This window comes from Rhyacophila brunnea, unplaced genomic scaffold, assembly GCF_057557595.1.
Source record: "Rhyacophila brunnea isolate RB1 unplaced genomic scaffold, BYU_Rbru_1.0 scaffold_4, whole genome shotgun sequence".
In the NCBI taxonomy this organism is placed as follows: Eukaryota; Metazoa; Arthropoda; class Insecta; order Trichoptera; family Rhyacophilidae; genus Rhyacophila; species Rhyacophila brunnea.
Window position 1 is genome coordinate 8,302,149 of NW_028233068.1, and position 21,284 is coordinate 8,323,432.

Consider the following 21,284-nt stretch of genomic DNA (forward strand, 5'->3'; position numbering starts at 1 on the left):
AAACTGTGCAATAATAAACGTATGATTTCTGTTAAATTGAAATAATCAAAAACAAAAAAATATGAGCATATTACATGCATATGGTACGTAAACAGATACGGTCAAAAGCTTATATATGTGAAAAAAAATTTCATGAAGAGAAATCATAAATTTAGAATGGCAAACGGTTTTCGTCTACGGATGACCGCTTAACTAAATTCACAAATCACGTGTTAATAATTTCCGATGTTTTATAAAGAAATCGGTGCCATACAAACAGTATTAGGCAGTGTGCAGCCAATAAAGTTTTATATTATCTAAACTGAAAGTAACTGCAATTTTCATTTAGAGGCGTCTCCATGAGCACATCAAAAAATGTCAAACCTCATTGAACAGAGATGACAAATAACCACGAAAGGCTCATCAATAAACACATAAAGTAGTCCAATCATAGCATTATATACTTCAGTACAAGAGAGTGTTGACAACATTCATAACATCACCGCAAAGGTCTCATGTGTAACAACACTACACTAAAAATTCAAATAAATTGCGACATTTCAGTTATCGGTGTTAGATCACTACGCCGGCTGTCCGGGTGCCTCTACCGGAGCATACTGAATTGTCTCTGGGTTGGCACTACTGCCCGACGTCGAACAGAATATCACTTGCTGAAAGTAAACAACGGAACTTGCAACAGAACTACTTTTTTTAAAACATCCATGATTTATTCCTCACAAAAAAAATCTCTGAATATTTTTGTCCTTTGTCTTTCTTGACTGACTTCATAACCATGTGTATTTTGGTTTTCTTCAATGGGAAGTCTTCGATCTTGGGAGATGTCAGTCTTGTGTGGGCCGTTTTCTACGGTGTTTATTTTAATGACGATAATATTTTCCAGGTAGGGACAACATCACATTGGCTAATGCTTCAAATAAAACGAAAAAATCGATATCATGGACTCAAATCTGAGACATTCTGATCACACAGAGCTTTAGAAGTTGCTCAATATTTTCATTTTGTTGGCACACTAAAATTGATTTGTGACGATTACCTGTCCCTCGTTAGGCGGCATTATATACTGCTGTTTGATCTGTTGCTCATTTTGATTGACAACCGCTACACCACCTGAAAAATCAGATTTTTTAAATTAAGTGCGCATATTTGTTTTATACAGCTGGACCTCACGCAACTCAGAGTTGCCTAACTTTGGAGATATGAACCATAAAGCAGTTTGAAAAGTATCGATACTTGAGATGTATGTTCAAGATACCCTGGAATACGAGGTATACCAAAAATCCGTAAACACTCTTCAGTTCTTTATCCATTCGACTCGAAGGAAGAGGGGGGGGGTGACAGATTGAAAAAACTGGTTGTTTGGCAGCGTAAACGATAAAAGATGAAGAGGATAAACAGATGAAAGACTGATCAAATCAAGAGTGCGATAGGATCTGCATTGTTCCAAGGATAACTGGAGGAAAATCGTAAGCTAAGTAGAAACTGCTCAGAACAACCACAATCATTGGTAATTAGGCAATAACCGAGAGACATAAGACTCTGCGACTGTACTGAATTGGCAACAACTAAATCATGATAAACTACCCAAGATGCGACACCATTATTGGAGATTAATGTTATGCTTACCGGTTGTTGGTGTAATGGACCTGGTCTCCAACTCACATCCAAACAGACAGTGATGAACAGTCCATCTCGGCTCAAATGGTATGTGTGTTTTCACCTACAATTATATAAGGAAGATTTTTATTAAAAAACTGAATCAAAATTTTTATATTTATGAAATAATCAATAAAAATGAAATTCTGTTCTACAGAACACACCATTGAACCTTATTCTGTTAAATGAATAATTACCAGAATTGCGAATAACATCATCCATCCGCTCACGTGAATACTCAACTGAAACTCCAGTATCTACTGTCGAACAAGATCTTCTTGTCAACGTGTTAAAACTGTGAACTAAGAAGCCCTCCTATTTAGTTAATCGCATTTCGACAACAGCAATTTCCGGTTATTGCCTAGATCTTCTTGTCGGACAGTAGCTAATGTATTTCAATGGCGGCTCGCTGACGGCTAGACTGGAATCTCTCAGTTTCAAAACGTCCGCGACCGAAACCGAAGAGACGCGACATGCTACCTCATGTCTCATGTCTCCCAGTCTCTCAGTTTCCAGTCACCCATAAAGCAGTGGTACCAATGTCAGTAGATTTGATATGAAAAATCATATTTTCTTACGAAAATTGGTAGTACTGAACTGAACTAAATAAGCAATAACAAGTCAAGACGTGAAAAGTTAAAGATGGGCGAACCAATTTTTAATTAAAAATATGTGGCAGGTGTTGAAAAATACTCCTGCCTGTATAATTCACAGGCTGCCAGAATATTCCCGTTAAGATATTATGGAAAAAGCTTAGAATGAAATAGGAAAGACAATGAGTTTGACAGTTTGAGGTTATGAGATTATTAGGTTTCAGTTGCGCCATGTGCGAAGCATCAGTCACTGGCCAGTTTATGAGTTCCATCACCAACCAGTTTGTCAGATTTTATTTTCTGCGTGAGCGGATGGCCTTACTGTTAATTTCTTTTTGAAAAGATAAATGATTGCATCGGTAACTCTTTGTACGAGGCTTGTGTTGTGAATGTAAAATGGTTGTGGATTCAAGTCTCCATCTGGCACAATTATTTTTCTAAAAGGTATGTTTCTAACGCATTTCAAATTATGTATGTTCAATAAATTTATTATTTAAAATTAATAAACAGGACGATTTTGATTCATAAATATTCTTTCAGTAATAAATTGATACAAGATATATAAAAGAAAAATAATATTGGTGAATAAAAAAATGTTTGATTTATTAGTGACTGATTGTCGATTAACTGACCTTTAGCTCGGTGGTGAGCATGAGGATATGTCGGCAAGGAAGACGGAAGACTTTGCTGAATATGCAAGAACACTCTTGGGTGGACGTCCCGTATTTACTGATGGCTTCATTCGGCTCTTTTGTGCTGCAAGCAATACAAATAACATATTGTGTTGAAAATAAATCTACTCTAACATAAAAAGATAATACTTACATAATTTTGAAAACATTTCTGAGAAAATATATTATAACCAATAGAAAAAATCTTTTTGAAAATAGTAAGACTTAATTACTTTTAACCTTTTTACTGCCGGTAGGTCATTGCCCCCATATCCTGAAGCGGGCCCCCAGGCCACAATATTTGACGGGCCCCCAACCTATCGCTAAGGTTAAGGGAAATGTAATCTTCTATAGTAGTGTTTCCCAAATGATATTCCACAGAATTCCGTGTATGTATGAAAATGAAAATAAAGGGTATTCCGTGTATTTTTTTAGCGATTTTTGGTATTTTAAATAAATCAGCTTGAATAATTGTCGACACTCAGCATCATATTATGAAAGACTGATCGCGACCCTTTTTTGTGATAGCCAAGTTACATATTATTGTGACCCTTCGCCATGTTGAATAAATAATCATTTATATTAGTCAGAAACACACTAAAATTAATTATAAAATAAAATTCTACTTGTCTTATAGAGCCGCAGGCGACTTTTTTGCTATTAAAGCTTATAAATTTACGATGTGTTTATCTCACTTAACTGGTTGACCTGCTAAGCCGGGCCCCTCCTAAGCCCAGGCCCCCAAACTAGAGCCCTGTCAGCCCCCCCTTTGTGGGGGCCATGCGGTTGGTGTATGTATGGCAGTACCTTGCACGCCGCGAATTTTATTGCAAAAATAAAATATTAAAATCAATTTACGTTTCAAGTGGAAAAACCAATTCTGTTTCAATTGAGTATGTGACGATATTCCCAATATATGTCGTTGTGTGTTCAACATATTTGTATGTTTAAAATAATTGATTTACATTAGTAAAATCCCGTTTAAAGCGGTTTAATCATTTTGTATGAGCGGCGTTCCGTTCACGGAAAACTCCGTGTCTTAAGACGTCATTGGCAGCTATCCTGTTAATAATTACAATGTTACATTCTTAAATCGTGTAAATTATTCGTTGAATAAAAAAGAGTTCATTCAAAATTATCAGCATCATTCAAAATTATCAGCAAGTTCAAGTAATCCAACAAAAAATCTTGGGAGTGATCCGTGACGTTGGTTAGTAATGAAAGTAATATGTACCTACTTTGATTTAAAATACAAAAGCCTATCACCAATAGTAGCGGTCTGTGTGCGTGGAGAGGTGCAGGTTCGATTCCAAAGGGGGCTTACTTTTTTCAAAAAGATTTTTTTATTGGTTATAATATAGTTTCTCAGAAGTGTTTTCAAAAATTATGTATGTTCAATAATTACAATGTTACATTCTTAAATCTTGTGAATTATTCGTTGAATAAAAAAAATAGTTAAATAAAAAGATAAGCTAAAATCTCCAATGTTTCTCTGTTTTACTGTTGTGGATACTTAAAATTCGGTACACAGGCACTAATGCGATAACGAAACATTAAAATAAAATTTGGGGGCGGTCGGGTACTCTGTACATGGGATCTCCATGCAAAGTTCTTAAAAAAAACAAACTTTTTTGTTAATGCCTATCGATCTGAAACCTTCTCAAATATCCTCATGGGCGGTTTCCAGATACAAAAAAAAACATGGGTAAAACAATAGAATGTATTCCATAATATGTACAGTATATTATTATATAACAAAATATGGTGCCAACTTGTTTCAATCATGCCATGGCATAAAATATAATAATACAATATGATGTACTGTTATTTGCAATATGTTATGATGCTAATAATGTTGATTGAACACTAATAATGCAAGGTATTATTATCTTACTCCTGCGCAGTTATTCCTAACAATTAGCACGTTTCCGTTACTTTCATTACATTTCCAATTTAACACGGAAGCCATTCCATACACAAGGCGGTTATTAGCAGCTATCGACAGTTATCTACAATAACTGGTAAATTCGTAATACAACGAAAATTTAAGTTGGTAGACATACGTATGAAATATGTCTCTATTCGGTCACATTCGGGTATTATTGCACTGGTGCATCTTTTTTTTGAATGTCGTGATGCTCGAAATTTTGATTGAAACATCAAACATATCATAACCTACAATTTTATTATGTAGTCATGTGATTGCAGCATGTAGTAAAAAAAATATTACGTTACTACTAGTCACTCAATATTTGACAGCTCGCGGGATCTATAAATTAAGGGTCATGACGTAATTATTTTTCGAAACAGCCGCATCTTGCATCTCCAATCTCAATATGTAATTGACATTCTCTATCCCGCTCTATAAGTTAACACAGCCAAGAGGGGAGCTGTTAAAAGATAGCACACTTTGACAATTCAGACGGCTAACTTATTGTAACAATTTACTGCTTGAATACATAAAGTGATTCAGTAAAACCTCGTTAGTAAGAACACTGATAATTCGAAATTCGCCGTAATTCGAAATTTTCCCGAAAAAAGGTCCCTTGAACATTATTTTCATATAAAACCATACCTTTAATTCGAAATGATTCCCTGAGTCCCTGGCATACAAAAATATTCAATAAATCGTAATAAAATATTTCATTAGCCACTTAAAAGACAGACTTTTCTTAAACAAATATTACTTATTTTAATTTAAGGTAATAAAAATAATCCTGACATTTTATGACCGAATTCGGTAGGCACATCTATGATCGGAAACAAAATTTTTTTTTTTTCAAAATTTTTATATTTTTCCCCCATACATTTTATATTTTGTAATTTGAATTTTTTTTCGATTTTCGGTCCCATGGAATTTGTATTAACGAGGTTCTACTATATTTAGGTTCCGTCTTCATAGTAGGGTTTCTTCAGTATCTTTGGGGGTATCTTTATAAATTGATAAAATATTCACCTGTTTTCATCTTGCTGGTTGATGGCCCTCTGAGCCAGAGTGGTCTGCTGATGGATGAGAAAATAAGCATACTGCGTTATGGTGTCTGTCGGCGATTGCTTCGAATTGACGGTGTCCTAAAAATATATAAAACATCATATTATTTACCCCACACATTTTATGTTAACATAATTACGGAATGCCAATGATACACAAGTGTGAAACATTTGACCATTATCAGAAAATTTCACATAATGTAGAGCAGTTGATGAATAATCTGTTTCAAATATATTTGCATAGTGAACTTTACAAATTACAAATTCAACTTGTTCACAATTGATGGCGAGTGTGAGCAATGATGTGCTATTTAGGGGTATACTGATGCAGCGCAATTCGGAGAAGGGTCTCCACTGCATGCAAAAGAATACCAATAAATACAATTGAAAAATTTACATAAAAGTCGTAATAGGGTTTTATCTGGAACCAATTCCCCTAAAGGGAAGGCTTTGCGCAATGTGCATAGTGTGTACTAAAACCACCATTTTGAAAAACACTATTACAGCTTCTATGTAAAATTTTGAGTTGTACTTTTAATTGTATTTTTTGGTATTTTTTTGTTTTTATTAAAATAATAAATGTCTTTTCAATGAAGGTTTTAACCGTATATGTAATAATTCCACAAACAGAGAGGCTTTGCATATACATACAGGTCTCTCAGCCAGAGTTGAGGCAAGCCATAGCGAATACAGATACGAAAGATTGTGTGTATTGGTGCATTTCTGAGGCAACAGGCATTGCACAACATCTACGAGAAATAGCTGTTTGTCTTGCTTACACCTACTTATTGAGCTTATAGCGAAATGAGGACAACATGCGTATACGTTGATTTTCTGTTATTAAACAATGCGTCTGTGAGTATTGCTTCACCTCAACTTTAGTTAACACATCTATAACACTTTTTTTTCTTTTTTCTTTCTATAACACTAGTTTTCAGTAAATAAACATAATATTAGGAAACAGCGGCCGATTTATTTCTTTTAGCCGTTTAAAAAAAATAGTGCATGAGATGCTATGTCGCAGACATGATAAAGTTTATCATCAACACATCTATTCTATACACAAGGCTAATATCGGTGGCTATCAATGGCAGCCATGTATTGAGGCATTTAATTGTTACAATAAGTTAAACAAAAAGTGCGATGTTTTAACGGCACCTCTCTTGGCTATGTTAACTTTTAGAGCGAGATAGACAATTTTAACAGTTTAGAAAGCTTATTGTAACAATTATAACACCTCAATATATAAATATGATAAACTACCTTCGATAGCCACCGATAGCAAACTTATGTATGGAATAAATGCGCAGAAGTCGATAATGAAATATGGCTGAAAACCACAAATTAGATACCATTTTTCAAAATGGTGGCAAAGGCACAGCATAAAGTAATAAAACTATGCAAATTGCAAAGCCTCCCCTTTAGGGAAGTTATTTTCTGGTAATATAGAAATTCGGAAAATATTTAGCATGGCGTTATTTTCACCTAAAATGATTGGACTATGTAATTGTCTTTTATTTTAATGTCTTTCCATCAATAATCGACGGTTAACACCATTTATGTGATATGTATCAAGTGTACGACTACTTCTACCTAGAGAACCGTCACATATATACTATTACAGTGGTGGCGAACCTATGGCACGCGTGCCACACGAGATGATTTCGCATGGCACGCTTTGAAGAGAAAAAAATACCAATAATAAATGACAGATCGCATATAAAAATAGCAGGCAAATAATCTTCAAAAATAAGCATTACGTTTAATGTAAATATATAATTGCATAGGTCGGTCGTAAGACTTTATGCGTCACATATAATATTATCGCACTATCCTCATCAGGCGGCGGGGAGTACCGTGCCGCGAACCTCTAATTTTGATCGATTTACAAAAGCTTCAGACCACTGTAGGGAAAGAATGCCTCATCTGATCGGAGTGATTCTGGCGTCAATTTGTGCGTAAAGAACGAAACTATTTAATACAAGCAATTTCATTTCTACCCAAAAAATATTACTGCACCAAATAAGAAACAAAAACTTGGTAAAGCAAGCTAGTAGTAGTAATTCTGGCATACAGTTTCGGACCGAAATGTATGGCGTAATTGAAAATATATCTAGATCATTTTTTTAAAACTCCTCGGCACGTCAGACAGTTGAAAAATAATATTTGCGAAATTTTAGCACGCATACGTAAAAAGGTTCAACAACCCTGTACTATTATATACATATGAGGCGTCTAATTCCAAAAAGCGTTAAGTCCACATTTGGTCAAAATCGAGAAAAAAATACGCACATATTTTTTGTATAATTTTACACAATATGTATTGATTTATAAATTCCAAAACGCGACATAACCCTACGAAAAAAAATATTTTAAGTCTCGATTTATTACAAAAAGCGCCAAGTCCGTTTTTCATATTATTTAAAGCTTGGTTGATTTCGTGCATGTTTAACCCTTTACTGCATGATTTTTTTTTTTGAAAATTTTTATTTTTTCTTGGTGTCAAAATGCCTTGTGAATGAAGGAAAAATAATAAAAATTTATTTTTTCGAAAATTCCATTAAATTTTGTATGTTACTGCGTGTTGTCGCAGATTTACGACATTAGGAAATCTTACATTTCAGTATGACAAAATACAAAACCAAATGAAAACAATTATAAAAAATGAATGTACACCTTATTTGATGTGTAGATATTTTTATTCAACCAATTTCAATCTTCTGTACATTTTTTTTTATTTATTCACAAATGCGGATTTTTGCGTACATACGAATTTGTCAACTGTCAAAGTAGAAATGCAGAGACTATAATGCAGAAATGCTTTATTTCTTGAAATATCAAAACAAAATTGGTAAAGTAGGATGTTTATGGTAAAACAGTTTTCTAGGCATCGAAAAAGGATATTATTTAATAATTTACACAGATGGCATTGGCTATATCGAAATAGTTTGAAATGTCGCAAATTTGCGACACTATACAGTAAAGGGTTAAGTCAACCAATAAGGGAACGTTCAATATTGAAAATGGCGTCTCTCATGCTGTAGCATCTGGTAAACTAATGACAGTGCCACGGAAATATGTGCCTTATGTGGGATAAATTAAAAAGTGAAGTACAAGTAGCGCTCCAAGTCCAATTTTATTTTGCCTATATTTATTACATTTAAGAGTTTATCGGCTGAAAAAAATTGCCATTTGGTTCTAATTTCAACATAGAATACAACAGAAAAAAAAATCTCACGTTAAAACAAATAATTGAAGCTAGAAACATAAAAACGTTGTAAATTGAATAATATTGAATTGTGAACTTGTCGCTTTTTGTAATTAGACTTCTCATAAATAAATGGTTTCCCTCTTCGTACCGTGTATGCCTACTCAATTTCCCACCCACAATGTCGAAGATTGCCAAACACAGTAGATGTGTCACAATTAAATAATTCTGTTTTTTGTAAATAAGGCAGGCAAGCTTGAAATTGTTAGATGCATCACAAAACTGCAGCGCAGACTCCACGTTACTTTGAAATAATAAATGTGAAAATAACCTGAAGTCTGCTGAGGGCGTAAGCTTGTCTGCCGTCTTCGACGTTTCTCACAACGTCAAAGAAGAAAGTGACAAAGTCTTCGGGCTGCAGGCCGGTCGGTCCCATCAATGGGGTGAATCGCTCAACCAACTTCTCCAAGCCCTACAAACAAAAAAAATCCACCATAAGATTCACACGCTATCTGACTGCAAATATTTAAAATTAAGGTAGTCTTATCTCACACAATTTTTTAAACATATCGATACTCCAGTTCAATAGGGGAACAACTCATAAAAACCTTGTTCCGAGATAATGGCGTTTGAATTTTTTGCAGTAATTCTTATTTTAATTTTAAAGCCTAGATTTCGATGAAAGTGTAGGTTTTTTTGTATTTGATTTAGTGGAATTCATCAATGCACAATGAAATTGTACATTTTAATAACGAATTAATAAATAAATTTGATTATATAATGGAATTACTGATTAATCTTAGAAAGGGTTATTCGATTTTATGAGACATTGAAGAAATTTTTAATTATTTTTTTTTGCTGAATTATAAAGAGAAGACCTTTCTACATCAAATGGCATTCTCAACTCAAAACCTTTAAATTTTGAGTTGTTCCCCTATTGAACTGGTGTATCGATATGATGGAAATCATCATGAGCATTCATATTTAAAGCAGTGGTTGCAATTAAATGCAACAACTCAGGTACCAATCGTATCATCTCAACGCATATTGTGCACATACACTGTTTCTATAGTACAGTACATGGTATTGATTTTTTTTCCATTAACCCTTAGACTGCGTATGGCATGTAAACATGCCATAGACTTTATCTCGTATTTTTGACCAAACTAGAAGAGACACTTGTGGATAATATGCTTTAAAAATTAGTTCAAACCTTTAGGTAGACATATCAGGCAACAGATCATAAAAATGTCAAGTAAAACACAAGGAAATATATTTTTGAAAAGAACACTCGTTATTCAGTTGTTTGAATCGCGCGCCATTGCGAAGACGGGTGTACTAGATGCGTCACCAGGGTTATCAAAACAAAACATTGGTCATGCATCGAAAAGTGTGCATCGATAATATTTTTATTTACCTTTTAATTAATTATTATGATTACGTTAGTGTTATGTATTTTTTCTTAGTAATTTGTGATCTCGAAAGAAACATATTGAAGATTTGTTTTTAGTATTTTTTGTCATTATAAATATATGTGAAATAATTATTTCACCCGCCAAAATGTCACTACCACATAATATTATCGAAGAAATAATGCTGGAAAATATTTTATCGATGCACAGCTCTCCAGTTGTTTGGCTTTGTTCATTGTTCCATGTTTGATATTTACATTATTATAATGGGTAATAATTTATATTTTTTATGTGCCACGAAACTGTGTTAGCTCTGTTCACATGCCTGGCGATTATTCGACAGGCCCTTTGTACAATTAAAAAGCCGATGGCGCCTCATAAATTATATTATAATAGTATTTTAGCAGTGCGGTAATTATTTTTAGTGTTTTATTCTGCAAAACATCCTAATGAATAAGTGAATGACAACATTATTTTATGGTGACAAAAATAAATATAGGTTCAGAATTTGAAACGGTAATAAAATTTGAGTTTACGACTTACTAAATGCGATAAGCGATAACCCACTGATTATTCCACAAGTGATTTAGTAATATATCTGTCATAGACCGTAACCAACTACACGGCAGCATGTATTCAACACAGCCCTGTGTATAACAAATACAAACGCGTCGAATTGCTCGGTAGTATGTGTAGAAACCATGTATGTGAAGACTGGACGGCCGCCATTTTGAACGCGCGGTCAAAGCTTGGATAATTTTTAGCGTCTTCACTTTCTTCGATTTATTTTAGTGAGAATGTAACGAATATAGTTTATTTCTTGGTGCATTTGGAATAACTGATATATAGTTCATCTACTAATCTATTTTTTAATTTTGGAATCGATCTGTTTTAGCTGTAGTGACCGTTTTAACAGATCAGTTGACTGAAAATAAATTCCCGCGAAAATGGCTCGCAGCGAAAGGGTTAAAACCCTCCCATTTCACGTGTTTTTTATCGAGTAGGTAATAATATCTTGAAAACCCATTATGCAATTCATTTATAACAGATTTCAAATTATTGATGAATAATTACAAAGTGGAGTATTTCTTTTTTCTGCTTTGTCATCACCCCCCATGCCTGGAATCGGTACAGCGGAAGGAGAGTATGGTTCAAAATAAAAACACAAGAGGTTACCTTATGCAGTACGTTGGTGTAGTTGTCACCTTCCAGAAGTCTGGGCAGGCGGTTGATGGCGGCCCCGATACATCGCCGCAACTGAACAAAATAAATTCATATCAACAATCGTAATAGATTGATATAATACACAACTATGTATTAGACTGCAATAACTGTAACAAGAACGGCGGCGAGCGAGTACAGCGAGATTGTTCTCCAAACAGCTGATCTTCTAGTTAAAGTTGTCAAAAATACATGGCAGTCAAAAATACCTACCCGCGAACGGCTGCCATTTTAATCATATGGAATTTAATATATTAATATAGGTTGTACACTCAATCATTCTCTAACCAAACACGCTGTTTTTACACATTCCCAAATTGTTTTTTGTAACTGAATCGCCGATCCTGCATTAATCGTATGATCTTCACTAACTAAAATATGCAATTAATTGGTTGCCCTGGTCTGGTTTCATGATTAAAAATTGAGAGAATGCTGCTCCATACCCAAAAGAGTAAAAGGGGTTCTAAAAACAAAATGATATATACGTTACATTATAAAGAAAAAATTATATGTAAGTATAGTAATTAACATATAAAGGATTTTTTTAAAGCATGTACTAAATTCATTTCATTTAAGGCTATACTTCAGCTGGGGCACGGTCTAAAACGATTGTGCAAACGACGCGTGCAGAACAAAACATAATTTGTCATAAAAAGTCAACATGCGTCCATTTAATGTTATGTTTATTATTCTATTAGTAATAATAATATATTCATTGACATGTTTTCTTTTTCAAGTAAATGGGTAACGTTTTTTAGTCATCTTTACATGATTTAAGAATTAATTCCCTCGTCACCATCACAAAACAAATTGACGTATTCACAACTCGGCTTTCGCTCTCCGATTGCCAGCGAGTCCGAAATTTCGTCGCACCTATAGTTGAAAATTATTTGCCGTTTCACTGAAGTATGCTCTTAATTTATATGGTACTACTAGCTGACCCGGCAAACGTTGTTCTGCCATATAAATTATTTCTAGTGAATATTTTGGTTGTTAAATAAAAAATAACGAATGTGTCGTAAGTGTGTGGGGATGGGATATATGACAGAAAGAGGAATAGAGCGCTGTAGACGATGACCGCCGATAAAAACAAAAAAAAATCAACCATTAATTTTCTCAATTCAAAATGAGTAATGATGTTCATAATGAATGAATTACCTGTGACAGGATCTCGTTGTTTAATGTTTATGCAATATCCGTCTTGTCCCTTCCATAAAATTAGCGGATATTGGAGAGCGTCGTATGAACGGTGTGTGTCAGCGATGAACTCCAGATTATTGTTTCTTCTTCGAATCACGATTTCTCGCGTCGATGTGAGGTCGCCAACCATGATTCCAGCAATGTCATCAACAACAGGCGCATTGAATCGACGCACGTGCTCTCCAGCTGGTGTTTTATCAGGATTGATGACAATAGCGTGATTGTCACTTTGCAATATGCGTACATGAGCCTACTTTGTGGTGTACTTAGCCTTTGATTTTGAACGTAGAATGGAATTGTTGACCATTTGCCGCAGTATTGTGAACTATTTCTGTTGCTCCGAACGAAGTCATTTGGAAGCATGAATTGAATGTGCGAATGGACTTCAGGAACAGGTTTGAATCTGGAACCGTGCCGATGAGCAAGCCATTCAATGGTTCTGGTGGTATCTCAATTTCTGGTAGTTGCACTTTTCCTGATGCGCAACACATCCCGGTTGACTCATGTTTGAATTTGAGCGCATGACAATGGGGACATTCTTTGTCCATAGCACCAATCAGCACTTTCGAATGAGCGGAATATTCAATATCTGGCTCGTACTCGAATGCGAGACGAAGGAACGAAGTGGATGTAAATGTTCGATGTACTTGTTGGCGTTGTCGGTCATTTGCTCTACGTGTGTTAACTACGAACCGGCGCGCTTGGCTCCGTTCCAATTGTCGTTGTTGATTTCGTTCAGATCGTGCCTCTTGTGATTGGGATGCACGCAATTACGACATGCTTACACGCACGTTTTTGTTATCTTGTTGGATTTGTTCGTCTGTTCTTTCTGGTCTACTATTTCGCATGTTTGTTGCTTTATTCGTTCGACGGCCCGAATGGCCCCCCTTGCGTCTTGCTGGCATTGTGCACTGTAATACACGCACATAAAAATAGATAAATTAAAATAAATCGTACAAAATTTTGCACGCACTGCGTTGTGATATGCCGAATGAAATGTCAAAATGACGCGACGCTTCTCTTGAATTCTTCTCGGACGTAGCGCCATCTGTCATTCAACAACATAAATAATTTCGTTCTGTTTGAAATACGAACGACGGTTCAATTTGTTCATACAAAAATAATAAAATCGCGATTAAAAAATGGAAGGGTGGGGGTAGGAGGGTGAAAATTTGGGGTTATAGGTATTTTTTGATGCAAAATAATAAAAAAAATACAAAAAGAAATTTTCAAAAAAATAAAAGAAAATTTTTTCTGGATAGAGATACCCTAATCACCTAGCGGTATGAAATATACTTGTTGACCTATTCTCATACCTAACAAATATACATAAAAAAAATCATAAAAATCGGTCGAGCCATTTCGGAGGAGTTCGACCACAAACATCGTGACACGAGATTTTTATATATATAGAGATAACATTATTAATGTGGGTGTGAAAATATTTTAAGCCTTACTCTCGTTGGATCAGGTTTCTGTCCCTTAAGCAGAGTTTCAACGTATGACTTGAGTTGCGTCGTAGGAGCAGGCGTCGTGGTGGCATGCCGCCCCGCCCACCGCACAGCCTGGAACACATTGCAGCACACGTGCGACCCTGGGAAACACCATTTTATCGCCTGCAACCAACAAATTATGTATTCATCAAATTACAAACAATGACAACAAGAAACATTAGGTATCTGAGAAGCGATAATATAATACTTTTTCAATTAGTGTTATGCTAACCTCGGTATTATGACCAGGATCTGCAAGAATGCAGCGCACCTGTCGCCAAGCGGGATTGCACGATTTAAATGTCTCCAGTAGCCATTTCACGTTGTCGCCCAGAGTTGATATACCTATAACAACAATAATTAACTCGGTTCAAAAAACATTCACTTAAAATTTTACCCATAGATATTTCACCATTATAACCATAAGCCTGGATTAATACACTGCCGGGTGCAGGTCTCTCCGAGCTAATTCCGTTCCTTTCCGTAATGCATTGTCACATACTCCCCCCACAAATATCTACTGTTTCTCCGATCCAGCTACCTCTAGGACTACCTTTAGGATATTTGTATCTCTTGTACCACCAGATGACTAGATTTATCCAATGACTGTCTCTTCTTCCAGCTATGTACCCCACCTATTTCCCTTTAAGGTTTTCGGCAAACTATATTGATTATTCAATATACAATTATAACAGTTTTACAAGATTTAAACATTTTTAAAATGACGAGATTAATTTCAGCACATAAATGTATAGATTAGTACAAAACCATTGACTACTCATGAAAATTCAATGATCAAATGATAAGTATCGCACGATTGAACAAAACTAACCAGCACTGACTATAACCGATCTGCCATTGCCGTCTTCAGCGAGAAGCAGGGTCAGGCTCTGACGGACGCTCTCGTTGCTGCCTGATACCGGACTGCAAAATTCAATACCTGAAAAAATACAAATTTGAATCAGATATTTTGCAGATCATCAATGTGTGTCAATCACCATTTCTGCTCTGAGACAAAGCGTATTATATTATACCTGCATAATAGAGGTTTAACCATAATTAAAAGTCTGGTTGACGAGACAATTTCTTTAATTACATAGCAACTCAAGAAACAGTAAAGACTACTTGTGAAAGTATTGGTGTTTGAAGACTCACAAGTCTCTATGCAGAGGAACTGCGGCACAGAATTGAATGCCAGCTGCATGGAAGGCGTGGTAAGGTAGACGCATCTTAGAACTCCACTCGGTGAATGCAGCAACTTTACACCGGCATCTGAAAATAAGAAAATCAAAAAACTGTGAATGCAATATAAACAAGTATTGTAATATATCAATCTAATGATAAATCGATCGACTCACCATAATCTAACTGTAGCTTTCTCACAATGTAGTCATATTTTGCATTCAACCAGCGGGCACAATTATCGGTCAGCGTTTCTTGAGGACTCCTGCAATCATAAAAAAAATATGTTGTATGCCGCACATAACTCTTGATTCCTAGACAGTGGCCAAATTTCTGCATTGACTAATATTTTTTTAGTTAAATCATTATTTTTATTTAATAGATAATAAACAAGATTTAAGAATCCAGCACTCTTTATTGAACATACATAATTTGGAACAACCTCAGAAACGGACTTATTGGAAAGATCTGGGTGTCATGTACGAATCAAAATTATTATTACTATGTCGACTTGAAATTAAAAAAGATGGTCACCAATATTAAGGGAAATTGTCATAATACAGTATAACCTCGTTTTTACGTGCCCGGAATTCACGTTTTCCCGGCAATTGCGTGTATTTTTTTCAGTCCCGATGTATTTCAGTACATTTAATACCCGCATTTACGTTTTTCTTTCCCGCGATTTACGTTGGAAATATTCAAAATATGCGAGTTACGCGCACTTGACAATGATTGGGTCGTGACATTCGAACGATTTTTCAATAAAAATTTTAATTGAATGTTGTTTTTTAATAAAACGTCATTTTTTTGGAAACATCATAAAATTTAAATGTTCTTTTTTTCAATACCCCCCTTTACATTTTCCCTCCAATTAGGTTTTTTTTCTTCAGTCCCTTAAAAAACGTAAAATAGGGGTTATACTGTATGTCAAATTAACTCTATTCGAATAAAAAAAAATCTATTCGATAATTTTTTGTCGATTATGCAAGTTTTACTATTATAATGGGTATGTTTCTGAGATTCTTCCAAATTATGTATACATATATAATATATTTGGAGCCCACCATGGATGAGTGGTTATCATATCTGCTTATGAAGTTGAGGGTTAAACGGGAAGTTAAACGTTAAACGATTCAACGGGTTTTAGGGCATTTCTGTTGTCGTTTAATGCCTCTTGGGGAGCACTGTATGATGGCATTTATCCAACGGTTGTCCACTCATTGAGCAACATGTCCAGTCCAATGCCATTTTATCTGTTCGGTGACCTTTATCACATTGTGTTCTCTTATCTGCCTCATAATCCTTTTGTTTTCATATGTGAGCACTGGTAGCATATATTGGTTACACTTTACGGGAGGTCATTTTTGAAGTTAAAGTTGAAGTCAAAAGACAGCAATACTTACTCTTGCTGGGCGTGTTCCTGTTGATCCGTATCGACAATTTGAACAATCTCATATTCTTGTTCCTGATGTTGTTGATGATGTTGTTGCTGCTGCTGCTGTTGTTGTTGACTTTGTTGATGTTGCTGAACACGTCCATTGGCGTCGTAGCAATCCCCTTCAGAATCCTCCACCTGTGAAAATAGAATTACCAAACGTATAGAGTACCGCCAGAACAGTGACATTGATTCTGCAAACGTTTACGGAAGAGACAAAAACCATTACAAATCTATATAACACGATCGTTTTCTTATGTACCCATCGCTTATTTGGATTCAAAAGCAAAATTCTATTTCATGAAATATCCACATGGGCAAATTTGCAGGCGCATTGAGTCATCCAATCTAACATGTAAGGCATCTGCAGAAATCAAGTAATGCAGCCTGTGATATTTGATTTCCCAGTTTCTTCAATCATTCATCATATAGTCAGTCTATCATATGTAATCATATAGAAAATCCGATTTTGACTAAAATCAGATTAGTTTTTACTGAATACTTTAGTATTATTGAATATCTACCTCTGTATACGATTCTGACATCATAACATGTGTATTCATTTCAAAAATCAATCCACAAAAACCAAGTAATTCATGTAACAGAAAAATTTGCAAGCCTTGTAAATCCCAGGAAAAAAACCTCTAAATTCTTTTGGTTTACATAGGTATCTGCATATTTCTTAATCTCAACTATCTATTCAAAACAGAAATTGAAGACAAATGTCTAGAAGACAACAGTCTATACTGCATACATCTACTAGAGACCGAAAAGTTTAACGTGAGGCTTGGCGGCGGCCGCTCGTATTGTTTTCGATTTCGAACTATATTGTGAGAGTATTGCCAGGATTGGATATTATTTCCCACTTACTTAAAAAGGTATATATTTTCGCAAATTTCAAATACAATGATATACATTTTTTCCGAATAACTTATTTTAGAGCTTATTTTGTCGTTTTTCTTCTTCACAGTAGGAAATAAGATGACTTATAATCTTCCTGCTGTCACTTTTCGAAACTTTTGCCATTGTTAACACGTCTAAATGACTGATACCGCGCACTTATAAGAAACGTCAAATGCTTTCAAGGTGAGGGGAATGAATACTGAAACGCGAGGAGATAGTTCTTCGAACCACCGCTCATCAGCACTGTACTACTTTTAATAAGATCGATTTGGTTGTAGTTAGATATTTTTTAAGTTGATGACATCAATGAAATACTGCATAGCTAATTTTATTTCTGAGGTAATATGCTATGGTTACACACAACAACAAACGTGTCATTAATTGCTCGCAATTATTGCCTCAGTATTAAAAAAAAAAGAATTGTAAGTAACAGTATAATGCTCACAGAATCAAATTTCAAAATATATATATTTCACAAGATGGAAAAACCATTTTTTTCCATTGCTGTATAGGTATTAAATAAGATTCACTTTCAAAATATCATATCACAATCAGATATTATGCAAAACTGATACTGCCCCTAAGTATCAAATGACAAGACTGGTTTCAATTGTACTGGGATCTTGAGGATACATAAATAATTAATTATTCCATGTGATTACCCAACAGTTCTAATTTCTTTTTTTTTATACCTTTATGGCATATTGCAGTAACTCCCCTTCAATGTCGCCATCCTCTTTTTCTGTCATCACACTGCCACCCTGAGAAAAAAAAATTTGCTTAATTTTGGAGCGGAGAATCTGACAGCAGATTTTCTATTCGCTGTAGAACTTCGTAAACAACATCGAGTTAATTCATCATATTTACTGCTGCCAGAGCGATGGCGTGTCAAAGGTATTAGAATATTCGAATATACAGTCGCATTAACTCTTCAACGTTAGAAAAGAGGAATTTAGAAACGGTAAACAGGTACTTGGAACAGATACTGGGTGTGTAGTGTTATGACTGTATCAGAAACAAAGAGATAAGAGAGCGAACCATAAAACCTTTTGTAATATCTGTGAAGATATGACATTTGACATCTTAAGAATCTCAACATGACCTGCCTTCTTTTTAAGACAACTAGAATTGGATATCATGGAAGGTGGCTAAATACTATCCACAGGTGTATATTCGATGGAGCTATAGGATGTAGGCAGAACTTAAGAAGATGTAAGAAGATTACGAGCAACAGTTTCCTAAAGGCGTTGCGTAAAGTACTCACCTAAGGAACAGGCATGAACTGAGAAGAAGTACATAATTCATTTTAGGTCCTAGATCTACTCCAACCCAGTGTTAGGTTTCGCACATCTTCAAATCTCCATACATGTAATATTAATTGTATTAAAAATATGACATACCTCTCCTGTTGCGGTGACATATTGTTCCTCTTGTCCATCATCTTTGACATCGTAGATGGTGTTATCTGTCACCATGATTCTGCCGGAGGCATCCATCATCAGGCTTCCTCCGAACGTGAAGTTTCCTGAATTGACGCCTTGTTCATAAACAATGACTGTATTGGTACCCAGATGCACCGGGTCACCTTTCATGTGTAAAAATACAGGCTGATCAAAGCTGCCCTCGATCTGGTTGGCGTGGATTATTTGCTGGTTCGGAGCCACCGTAAACTCCACAGTCTGCGGAGCCATCACTTCTACCGGTTTCTGTTGCACAATTTTAGTTTCTTCGATCACTTTCCCTCTCACGACCGTCGCAGGCTTGGCTTTTTTTACGTCAGCTTCCATGGTCGAGTTTTCATCGCCACTCTTCCGCTTGATTACGCTTTTCTTCTGCTTTTTCTTGTCCATTTTCGAGATAATATAACTGATCGTTGATTGGAATATAGTTTCACGCGAGAGCTGTGCTCATATTGATTCCTCTGGCAGAAATGCAAGCACAGCCTGCAGCTTGTGATGTTAACATGTAAACAACATATTTACAAAGAACCGTAAAAAGTTTCCTTCGCGCTAATAGGTACAGGTCGCGAGGAAAAGCCGTAAAGAGCGTATGATTAGATTATCGGGGGTTTAACTACGCTTGAAAGATAGACACCGTAAAAAATCGTACTTTCATTGACATAGATGCACCCGCAACAGATCGGCCATTTCTGTATTTTGTGTCTTTATTAAAGGGTTGCCACTGGATTTTTCTCGGTATACCAATTTGTAAAACTAGTTCTAGTCTATGGGCAGTAAGCGCGTTGACACGTCGGTCCAAGTACGATCCACTTGGACCGAGTGCTATCCAAGTGCACTCGTATAGTCGTATGAGACTTATTCATACTAATTATTCCTATCCAAGCTACTTGGACCGCGTCCTACTCATCCAAGTTAGCTTGGATAGGAATAATTAGTATGAAGCTGTCACTTGGATGGCACTCGGTACAAGTGTACTTGGACCGTGTCAACGCGCTTTTAAATAATATTGTCCTATAAGCATAACATGCTTCATGATTGTACTTCTAATACAGATTATTATAGGTACCTAACTTATTATGTACATGTAATGATGTACAATTAGAAATTGAAAATCTTACAAATCTTAACAATCTTAAAAATACAATAATGTTATATGTACCTACCCAAAGAGATTGGATGGTACCAAATATCTTTGTAGGTACCTAATAAGGTATTTTATTAATAGGTAATGCACAGGTAATTTACAAAATGATTTTTATTACAATCATTCCCAAGTAGAGGTAGGTATGCAGTAGCCCAGGGGGAGGCAAACTGTGGCCCGCCGGGTATTTTTTTGCGGCCCGCCATCATTAAGTATTGTACTTCTGATTACGAATAACTTTTTTATATATTTTATTAAAAAATATTGACAATAGATTAAAATTTGAAGAATTTGTTGTTTCGTAAATATATTATCTCAGTAGGTACGTTTTCCTTGCGTCTCGTCTCACACTATGTAACCACTATTTTCTACGTTGAACATCGTGATACATTTAAATACTTTTAACTCCGCGTTGCAAGGAAAAAAATATATGCCCATGGTATGGTAAAAAGTTTGAATGGATTTCAATTAAAACTCAAGTTATTCCTACGACAAATATCGAATAACAACGTGGACCACTTTCCAACTTTGAAGTTGCTGAATATACCAGAATATAAATTTGAAGAATACGGTAAAATTATTAAAGCTCTGAATGACGATTTTTCACAAAGATTTGGTGACCGAAAAATTGAGACAAGCTTAGCAATAGTACGCGATCCATTTTCAATAGATATTGATAGTGTACCGACAGATCTACAACTTAAGATTATTGATCTGCAGT

General features: G+C 35.3%; 1 protein-coding gene across 2 annotated transcripts; it reads right to left on the minus strand.

The window, feature by feature from the left end:
- Window positions 1-425: 425 nt before the first annotated feature.
- Window positions 426-20,145, minus strand: LOC147066800 (uncharacterized). 2 transcript variants are annotated; one of them, XM_085954247.1, is made up of 15 exons: window positions 19,363-20,145; window positions 18,655-18,723; window positions 17,028-17,197; window positions 15,801-15,889; window positions 15,598-15,714; window positions 15,275-15,382; window positions 14,675-14,787; window positions 14,407-14,565; window positions 11,705-11,785; window positions 9,448-9,588; window positions 5,874-5,989; window positions 2,879-3,002; window positions 1,624-1,717; window positions 1,034-1,107; window positions 426-650 (listed from the first exon to the last, which is right to left on the minus strand). In XM_085954247.1, exons 1-15 carry the CDS (start codon window positions 19,810-19,812, stop codon window positions 561-563), a joined length of 1,995 nt encoding a protein of 664 aa, XP_085810373.1. In that variant the 5' UTR covers window positions 19,813-20,145; the 3' UTR covers window positions 426-560. The 2 variants fall into 2 exon arrangements, with proteins under 2 accessions (XP_085810373.1, XP_085810374.1); XM_085954248.1 differs by lacking the exon at window positions 18,655-18,723 and having other exon boundaries at window positions 19,363-20,122.
- Between the last annotated feature and the right edge of the window lie 1,139 nt (window positions 20,146-21,284).

Excerpts from the sequence above, each read along its gene's own strand:
- LOC147066800 (XM_085954247.1), bottom strand. The coding sequence starts at position 19,812 with ATGGACAAGAAAAAGCAGAAGAAAAGCGTAATCAAGCGGAAGAGTGGC. Across the intron at positions 15,383-15,597 it reads GTTCCTCTGCATAGAGACTT|GTATTGAATTTTGCAGTCCG; the intron begins GTGAGTCTTCAA and ends GTATTTTTTCAG. Across the intron at positions 1,718-2,878 it reads TGCTCACCACCGAGCTAAAG|GTGAAAACACACATACCATT; the intron begins GTCAGTTAATCG and ends ATATAATTGTAG.